This window comes from Phallusia mammillata, chromosome 2 (assembly GCF_965637545.1).
Source record: "Phallusia mammillata chromosome 2, kaPhaMamm4.hap1.1, whole genome shotgun sequence".
Lineage (NCBI taxonomy): Eukaryota > Metazoa > Chordata > Ascidiacea > Phlebobranchia > Ascidiidae > Phallusia > Phallusia mammillata.
The window spans coordinates 11,014,954-11,024,952 of NC_137253.1; the positions used below are offsets into that span (position 1 = coordinate 11,014,954).

General features: G+C 38.7%; 1 protein-coding gene across 1 annotated transcript; it reads left to right on the forward strand.

Annotated features, from left to right (window-relative positions):
- The first annotated feature begins 6,302 nt into the window (after nt 1–6,302).
- Nucleotides 6,303–9,636, forward strand: LOC145214239 (retinol dehydrogenase 12-like). The gene is made up of 7 exons (XM_080082733.1): nt 6,303–6,640; nt 7,093–7,431; nt 7,736–7,825; nt 8,041–8,193; nt 8,268–8,373; nt 8,674–8,885; nt 9,323–9,636. Exons 2-7 carry the CDS (start codon nt 7,113–7,115, stop codon nt 9,613–9,615), a joined length of 1,173 nt encoding a protein of 390 aa, XP_079938859.1. The 5' UTR covers nt 6,303–6,640; nt 7,093–7,112; the 3' UTR covers nt 9,616–9,636.
- Nucleotides 9,637–9,999: the final 363 nt, after the last annotated feature.

Below are 9,999 nucleotides of genomic sequence, written 5' to 3' on the forward strand. Positions count from 1 at the left end.
AAAGATGGCAAAAAAATCTTATCATACGTTTCCGTTGCAAAAGGAACATTTTGACCAATTCAGTATGAACCATCCATAAATATGCCCGTAACGTAAAATTAAAAATTTTATAACTTACTTAATAGTAGCCTAGTGACGCCAAAGACTTGCTATTTGTAAGTTATTTGCTCAAGAAGATAAAGGTAAAAAACTTTCCAGCTTCACTTTTCAAGTTATAATTATTATTATTTCAATGTAAAAGCATATAGAGCCAATAAATGATAAGCTGCATTATTATTATTTCATTTGTGGATAATAATAGCTGCTATTTTTTGGTGTTGAATAGCCTAGGATTGGGTTGTCCGAAGTGCGGGCCGAATGGGCCCCTCGGCGGCATTTCGCTTGACCCCTGTTGTTTCAAATTGTGTTGCGTATGGCCCGTCATAGTTTGGATTGAGTTTTTAGGTTGTGGCGACTTGATGAAACAACTTTCCATGTAACTTTATTTACCAGTAAAAAAGGAAAATAGAAGTATACATGGTGTTTGACGCAATAAAATCCCACAATTTCTTTAAATTCTGTATTTTGTGCTAACATTCTACGGTTAAAAATATAGAATTATAACACAAACTTTAACAAAAAAAATGTTGGCCCTCGGGCGTCGTTACATGATAAAAATTGCCCCCGATTAAAAAAAGTTCGGACACCCCTGGCCCTACATGGGTGACCTAGCTATAATCAACGTAAAATGCACTTAATGACACGAATGCCTAAAAAATTGGCATCCGAAGAGACTTTGGTTGTTTGGTGCTTTATTATGCCTATTTAGCCTTTATTATTATCACTGACACAGCAGAATTTTGCAGTAAATGACTGGCATTCACCGCATGGACTGCGCATCAGCCGAAAACACTTTCCAACTGCCTCGCACGCAGCTCTGTTTACCGGATTTAAGGCTTTCGCCGATTTCCAGCCGACCCGTAACCACAACAAGCGTTCCGCGCGGCTTCGCGACTACTTCTGTGTGCGATGCTCTGAACCTGGGAGGCCACAGAAGTCAGGCTGCCACCGTAGATGCTGCGCGCGCATGTTATATGGGGGGGTAGGGTCGTTGGCGGGCTAACAGTCGCGTGCCATCGACCACCGTATCGCGTGCGACTTCCTTACGTTCGCGTGCGAATTGGTTTCAAGCCGTTCTCCAGCACTGGATGTGGCCGCACGAGCGTAAACGGAGCACGCTTGGTCGTCTAACGCCATTTATGTACTTTTTGAAACCAAAAAATGCTTCGTGATCCAATTAAAACATTTTCCGATGCAAAATTTTTGCCCAGGTATTTAGACCTTTTAGGCTTTAGAAATGTTGTGATCTTGGACAAAACTAAAAGCAGCTGTTTTTCATTGCTTTAATAATATATTTTGGCTTTTGGCTATCGTTTTTATTGATTTCTTACTTTATTTAGTCTATATCGTGAATGACCAAACAAAATTAACTGCAGCGAAATATTTGGCTTTTTTATTTATATTTTTTGACAGAGGACTTATACCTACATTCAAAGACAATGTCGAATTGCATAGTTTTGTTTTTAGAATGTGTCAAACAGCAAGAAAAAATGATGTAGTTTTGTTGGTTAATGGGGTTTGTGTTTGACAAACACTCGTATCTTTCCCAATTTTAATCCTAAAACATTTGACTTAAAACTTCAAGAAACAACTTTTGAAATGAAATATGATTGATAACGTTTTAAAATATTAAAATATTGGCAAATAATTTGCGCCTCGCGTTGCTGTTTGTCGAAAAAGCGCGATTTGACAGACCTTTATTGACACATGAAAAACACTTCGAAAACCGAGTCCAGTCGTTCTCACGCGAGATTCCATTCCTCAGTGGTCTAACCAGTTGTTTTGAATATTAGGCTTAAGCTGGGACTTTATAATTAATATGACTGGCGACAAAACCCAATAAAACTTTGACGTGAAAATCATGTTTGCACTTTTTGTCAAACAATTTTTTTATCAAAGCTGTATTTCAGACTTATTTTAAGGTGTTTTATAAGCACTCAAGGAATAAAAAGGTCGGTTACGGGACATTTTGTTATTTTTTGTGTCGCAAACTTCAAAAAAGTTTTGTGACGTTTTTGATTATTTTAAGTTTTACATTGTTGTTTGCGGTTTGCGAGATTGCTACCACTTTTTCAAACTTCGTTTCGGTTCTAATTCCTCCATATGGCATTTTTCGGCAACGATTGATTAAACGTAAATCCTAATGTTTTGGAAACGTTACTGAGAGTCCACGAAAAGACATAAAATATTTGAAACGTTAAAATACGTTCAAAATTCCCTTTTTAAAACGTTTTATTAACGTTCTTGTGTCAGCTGGGATTTTCCAAAAACTTAATTTCTTGAAACGGTTTATGGTCTTTACTTGGAGTTTCCAACCGCGAAATTCCACAACAAGAGAAACATAGAAAGATTAACCGATTCCTAGAATCTTGTAATTTTTTCGAACTATCGCGTGACACAAGAAGTCGACTTCTCGACCAATGAGATAATCATCGTCGGAAGCGGCTTGGTCTAAAATTCGCAGGTGAACGCCGCCATCCATCACAGGTTGCCAATCTCACACAAAATCGCGACTAAGACCCGGTCGCCTTGGCCACACCTGTAACACAGGGGGAAGATATTGGGTAATCGTAAATTTTTGAGGTTTTTATTCGATTTCGCGTGGTTTAAAAACATTTAAATCCGTTTCGCGTTTAAGAGACTTTTTTTCGATGTATTTTCGCCCATTCAAATGATAAATTCCAATTTTGTTCACTAACATTGGATTTGTGTACAGATTGGGCCTTAAAAACGGACTTACAGAAACTTTAAGTAACTTGAGTAGGGACAGAACTAAAAACGTGTAAAATATACGTTAACACTACTCTCGCTACCCCAATAGCAGTATCGGTAATACCAAACTTTCAAAATCAGATCCATTATGCTTCATTCTAAAGTGATTTAATACCAAACAGACCAACTGTATTAGACAGTTTAGGGAGGTCGGTTCTCTGATTAGGTGTTAAACGTATTTAGTGATGCTTGCGTGCTGGAGACGGTCAAAACACTGTTATCGTGTTCCGGTCTGACAGACCTTCGTACCTTCACCACGTAAATTAGCTGCGGCGTTCACACGCGATGGCAAAGGCCCGCGAACTTTGATCCGTGGGTTTCGCACGATAAGGACAAGGTACAGAGGGAGACGCCTCGAAAGGGCCATAATGCCGACAGCGCTAAACAATAAATGTAGCATAATTTAAATGATTGTTTTTGAAAAAGACACTGATGAGCGAAATATACATGAATTTGAATATTTTTTATGAAACTAAATCAATGGTTAAAATGCCTGTTCTTAGTTTTTACAATATAAGTTTGATGTTTTTCACAAACTTCCATAACTTACTTTGTGTTTATTTTGAACATTAATTGTAGTTGGGCTGTTTGACTTGTCAAGTTTGTTCACCGAAAACCAATCTTCCAGAAAAAGCTCGTATCACCTTAATACAACCATCGCAGTTCTGTGCCAAAATTTGTTTCGAAAAATTGTAAGTATAGCTCCTGGTATTTGAATATCAATCGGAAAAAGTACTTCTGAAATACTGGGGATAAACTTTACAGAACGGCTTATTAAATAAAAAGAAAACTGCCAGGAAGTTTTAAAATGATTGCAATCTATAGCAGACTTTTTAACAATCCCTGTGTTTACAACAAACAAGTATTTAACATGCATTAAAAATCAACACAAAAACGTGCGAAATGCTGCAAGTGCATATTCAATATTAGAACATTTTACACCGTTGCTTGCACCTAAACCAGTTTTAGAGCAAAGTTCGTTGCCGAAACCCACTCTTGCAATCTAAACCAATTACCATAGGATGCTGCGTCGGCATTTGGACTTTTGCTCTTATCTTCGAATCTAAAGGACTGTTGTTGCGAGTCCGGGGTGTGTGTGTGTTTACCAGATGGCAACTTCGAACCTTCGCACGCTCAGTTGAACGCCTGTCACGCAACACGATTTAAATTGTCAGTTGTGCAAATATTTAACTTCTCTATTCGACCGTGTCCCCTATCAATTAATTTTGAGTTAAATCGTATTTTTTTAACCAGCAACATGCGCAGTAGTCCTTTAAAAAACGCTTTGAATGCAAAACTTTATATGCTTGTACAGAGATCGTACTGTATCTTTATATTACCTGCCTGAAAGCTTTTATTTCTTTGTTGCAACTGAGGATGTCATAATATAGCAATGAAAACGATATTACGATTATTACGTCGTATAATGAAAAACGCAGACTGATTTAAGTATACCGAAGGCTTCAGTTGCGTGCGATCTGAAGGCATTGGCATTTGTGTGTTAGTTTGGGACAAGCATTTTATTCCATTGGCGAAGGTATTGTGTAAATGCGACCAACACCCTCACACAGTCAAAAAACAGCGAAGTTTGTTAACTCACAACAAATCTGTTTTTGAGGCTTTGCGCAAAAACAGTGCCCTTTAAAATGGTGAAGAATTTACTACGATAAAAACAACAACAAGGTTTCGAAAGTGTGGTTGATGACATGGGTGGGGTTTTCCACTACAACTGTGCTTCACAACATCGGCCTCTTCTTTGTAATCTGGAATCCAAAATAACTGTTACGCGGATTGTTCTGGAAGGTTGTGTTTTTTATCACGGCATTTTGTTGCAAAACAAATTTGCACCGAAGCAAAATTGTACTACAAAACCTGTTTTGATGACGTCAGAAACCTCGAGATTCCGTTTCGCTGATTCACGCAATGTTTTCCAACGCAAGGTTTACACGCGATTCAAGGATTTCGCAGCCACGCCCACTTAACGCCCCTTTTTTCCTCTCAACTCCGACTCAATGGAATTCCGCAGCCCCGGGGCAAGTCTGACGTCACGCCATTCGTCAAATTTACCGTGACGTAGGCAGAACAGGGGGTTGACAAGCGGTGATACTCGCGTGCAGACGGCCACTGTCTCGCGTGACTGTGGTCTCCCATAAGCCCCTTTCACCCTTACTGAACCCCATGAGTCCTCATGAGAATTCAATATTGCCTTTTTTAGTGATCCCTGATGTTGGTTTTGACATGTTGTTCATCTGGGGTGTTTGTTTAAACGTTAACGCATTACGAAAATGGCGAAGCCTGCCGGATAATGAAGGCCATGTTTTGCATGTAAGGTGTGCGGTAATTTTACTTCTTTAATTTTATGAAGACTTTTTTCGCATTGTTGTTTGATGTCTGGTGCATGTGATGTTATTGCGTTAATGTAAAGATGTATATGACGTAACTACCACGATGAAGTTTTCACGATGAAATTACAGCGAACCGCAGTAAAGTACATAAAAATGACGGTCTAATGCACGGATAACTTATCGCAATGGTATTTAGCATCACATGGTAAAACATGAAGTTCCGAAAAAAACATATATTAAATAAACCCCATTTGACAAAGTGTGTTGTGAAGTTAACTAACTGGTACAATGCAGTATTTCCGATCAGTCCAAAACATGGAAAGGCCGCCAAGAAACCAAACGCTCCCAAAAAATCCTAATTTATTTACCGCAAACCGCATCGGAAGTGCTTAAATTACCATCCCACTTTATCACGCGAGCAAAATCCAGTTCAGAAAAATCGCGTGCAGCTCAAACCGGCAGCATCACGAAAGCGCTAAGATCAAGGAGCAAAGCGTCTAAAAATAGAGCGATTAACAAGTCGGAAAGTTATTACACTAGACGCGCATCCTTACCCTGGCCGGGGCTATTTTCTTGCGTGTGGTTGTTTTGACACGCTCCACCTGGGAACAGACCACGTTGCGTGATCCGAGCGATTCGCTATTAGAATGAATGCACGGAACAAGGCGCATTGTTTTCATTCTTCTGTGCCACTACGTTGGACGCGATCTGCCCCGTGTTGGATGGGGTGTGTGGCAGGGTTAAATTAGCACGACCTTTCCCTGATGATCGCTTAGTAGATATGTAACCTTTTGGATGGCAGTTTGTATCTGTATCGTGCAATGGGTGGTTACTATTGAATTCATTTGTGATATGCGGTGAGGATAAATATGTTGCACCATCTACCTGTTTGGTTCGCTTTGAAATGACTTAAACGTTTTTAGAAATTGAGCATTCTTTGGGTTGTAAATCGTCGGGCTTTTGTCATTCAAAATTTAAACCAAAGTTTATGCGAAATTTTCTGCGATGTTTTTTTATGATAAGACTGAAATCTGATGTATATTCGGTCTTTATCAATTTATTATCATAATAAACAACTTAAAATTAACAAGGTCAGAAACAAAACAAATTTGTGTGTAGGCTGATCACCACCACAATCCATACAATCGACCTTTGGGACTTCACATCAATTTCCCATTGAATAAGAAATGTGTAGCCTGAAGCCCAACGCCCTTGATCGAGCGCCAAAGTCAAATCCGTAGTATATCCGGCACGGAAAAATATCACAGCGAACCGGGTGTGAAAACGGAAGAGTCTTATTGAAAAGGCCAAAAGCCTATAAGCGTCGAAGCGGAGGCCGCGGAATGCAAAGAGAAGCAATTGAAGGGCGGCTGCGTGTGGCTGAACACAATGCCAGGGAACTATAATAGCGTGCCACGAGCCAGGTACGTTCTCACGCAACAGAAGTGCTCGCCTGCCTTGGCGCTGTTTCTTCCGAAGTTTGTGTTTATTAAACCTATTTAGGAAGTCCGATTCTCGGTGCGGGAGAAAAAGGGCTTCGATGATTTGAGGCATCATTTCTCTCTCGCACGCTACTATTAAAGCAACCTCACTTGCACAAATTCCAGTTACTCGATAAACAATACAACACGCGCTTGGAACTAAGTGATTAGTCGTACTAAAGTGTATTTGCACGAAAGCGCAAACTGTTGTTTCAAATTCTTAGAAAAATTGATAAGCATAAAAATATGAAAGGACAGTGGTAGAAATCAACATTTTGTGTAAATTGTCAGAAAGAATAATAAATATTTCAAGTGTCGTTTTTCAAAATTGTTGTTAAAAAACCAAAAAAATGACAAAAATGAGTAAATTAACACTTATTTTTTTTACAAAACAGACCCAAGGAATTTTAACAACATGTCAGCTTTATACGACTCAACGGTGTTACGCCCATTGAAAACTGATTTGGTCTTTGCGCCCCATCAAGTCACACTCTATGGCTGGGAAGGGGCCACAGCAGTAGTGGGTGAAAATAACGGGAGTTCCCTTACCCCCGCCGGGTTCGAAAGCCACGTGACTACCACTCCGCTACTACGAAGCCAAACCCATGAGACGGGCGCGTATGTTTTCTTTGCTGGTCTCGCATTGTGGGTGTATCTCCTATTTGTTGTACTGGCCCCTAAGCCGCGCTGCTCGTGTCGAGAGCGCTTGGACGGAAAGACTGTGGTTATTACAGGTAGATTTATTTGCTTTTTCATTTGCTTGGTTTTATGTTGGAAATTATTTCGACGTGACAGTAAGTATGTTCAAATAAAAGCACAGTTATTTTTTCACAAAGAGATTTTGTAAGATTATTTGCGGTTAGAAGCAATGTGTGACAGAAAGTTGGTTGAAAGCATTGTAAATGGTAAAATCTTTTGTGTGATATATAATTTATAGGCTAATCTTTACGTTTTTGTCTGGAGGTTTGGAAATTTTGTTAGTATTAAACTGCCTCGTTTTTTGTGTCAAGTTTGTGTCTAAGTTATTGTTCCCTTTAGGTGGTACTGATGGTGTTGGGAAAGAAACTGCTCTGGAACTTGCAAAGCGAGGTGCTAGAATCATTTTGCCGTGTAGAAATTTACAAAAAGGTGAATATGCCAGTTTACAAACAAACATACATGTGCTTTAATTTTTTTTACAATAAGATACTGTTGATACTGCTAAGAAATATAGATATCCCGCTATCCTAAGGAGCAATGACTATATGTTTTACACGAATTTAAACTATTTAACACAAGTTTAAAAAAAAAACTTGCACAAAAAGTATTTGACTTAGCCTACCCTAATTTTGGGAATTTAACAGGTCACAAAGTTATATCTGAAATACAGCGAGCAACTGGGAACTTTCAACTGTCAGTATTTTATGTTGATTTCACGATTCTGGAATCAGTGGAAGCTTGTGCAAAACAAATAGTACAAGCTGTGCCAAAAATTGATGTCCTTATTAACAGTGCAGGTCAGAAAAAGTTTTATTATGCAGCTGAATAAAACTCCTGACAAAAGTACTAAATTACGTTTGACATATTCCAGGGATTGGACACGGCATTGGTTCGACACGGGATGGATTTCCAATGCTCTTTGGCGTCAATCATTTAGGCCCATTCCACTTTACAAAACAACTGTTGGCTCCACTTAGGTAAATAACGCAAATCGTAACTTACATGAAAATGTTGGCACAAAATTTCAAAAGAATTCAAGTTAGAACTTTGTGTTTATTTTTTCCTACGTAGCCCGGGATTGGGAACGTTTTTAAATGAATGAGTGAATGAATAAGTTTTACCAAAAAGTCCAATATATACACAAATAAATTGCGAGCAAGCAATGGGTTCTCGCTAAGCTCTCAGAAATTATAATAAAACCTACTTTAGGGTTAAGATTTACTTGTCAAATCAATTAACTGCTCTTGGGCTTTTGTAACATTTAATTCTTTCTACAGGAAAGCTGGTAATGCTCGGGTAATTTTCGTTTCATCGATTGCTCATTTGTGGGGAGAAATCGATTTTGATTCGCTGCAGGAGCCAGACACCTTCACTGTGAAATCCCAGTTTAAAGCTTACTCGAGAAGCAAACTGGCGAACGTGCTCGTTGCCAAGCAACTGCACAGAACAGAGGGAAAGCACGGAATTACTACCTACGTTGCACACCCTGGTATGTTTTTCGCATTATTGTTTTAAGGTTCTCAACTAATTTTTAACTTTTTTGAAAAAAACTTTTTTGCCTCATCCGCATATTAATACAATGTATTAAAGCGTTGTTTTTCTCGAAAAACGATTAAAAACTTGAACAAGCAATCATATAAGCAGCGTTTTCTTCGAAAATTCTTTCCTAGAATTGAACGCACTTTAGTTATAGATATCGTTTGTGCGAGAGGAAAACATTTGAATATAGTTAAATTCAGTCTGTTCATTTCCAAAGTATCAATGGCAGTACACTGTTCCAATACATAGCTTTTGTTAAAATTTTACAATTGGTTAAACCTTTCCAATAAATTTGTAGTTCCTGATGTGTTAAAATTAACGTAAACTTTACAACCTTCAGATAGAAACTAAATTTTAAATGTGATATTTATTATTCATTTAAAACAGGTTGGACGTTCACTAGCCTTTTCCGCGATTTTCCACTCGTTATCAAATTCCTTGCATTCCCGCTTTTCCATCTATTCCTCTATCTTCCGAAAGAAGGCGCTCAAACGCAGATCCACCTGGCGCTGGCACGTGACCTGGAGTGTCAAAGCGGGGGTTACTTTGTGTCATGTCGACAAGCAGAGTCATGTCAAAACGCAGAAGATTTCCGATTGGCTGCTGATTTGTGGGCGTATAGCGAGAAGGCGGTGGCTTCGGCTCTGAGCTATGACGTACAAACTTGTACCTCTATATGATGTTTAATTTTTCGTTGTTTGTTGTTGTATTGCTCCAATACAATTAAATCTTCCTAGCGTGCGTTAATGAAATGGCCATGGGGACGCATTATTTCAACAAACTCGCCCCGGATCGTTCGAAAAATCTAATAACTTTGCAGTTGAACAAAATAGTCAAATCCTTCAATGGGTTTTAAACCGGACCCACAAGAGTTTAACAGAGTTTAGAATTAAAATTGCCAATCAGACATGATATGTTTCAATTTTGCGTTGAAGTTAAAAAAAACATTCATGCTCCTTGCTTGTGCATTAATTCCTTTCAACAAATGATTTAGCGAGTCTGCAATAAGATATATGTTAATCTTTCAGGCTAAATGCTTCACAAACTGATTTAACAAACTTGAC

Coding starts and splice junctions, on each gene's coding strand:
- LOC145214239 (XM_080082733.1), top strand. CDS start 7,113: ATGTCAGCTTTATACGACTCAACGGTGTTACGCCCATTGAAAACTGAT. Junction 7,432..7,735: donor AAAGACTGTGGTTATTACAG/GTAGATTTATTT, acceptor TGTTCCCTTTAG/GTGGTACTGATGGTGTTGGG. Junction 8,374..8,673: donor CAACTGTTGGCTCCACTTAG/GTAAATAACGCA, acceptor TTCTTTCTACAG/GAAAGCTGGTAATGCTCGGG.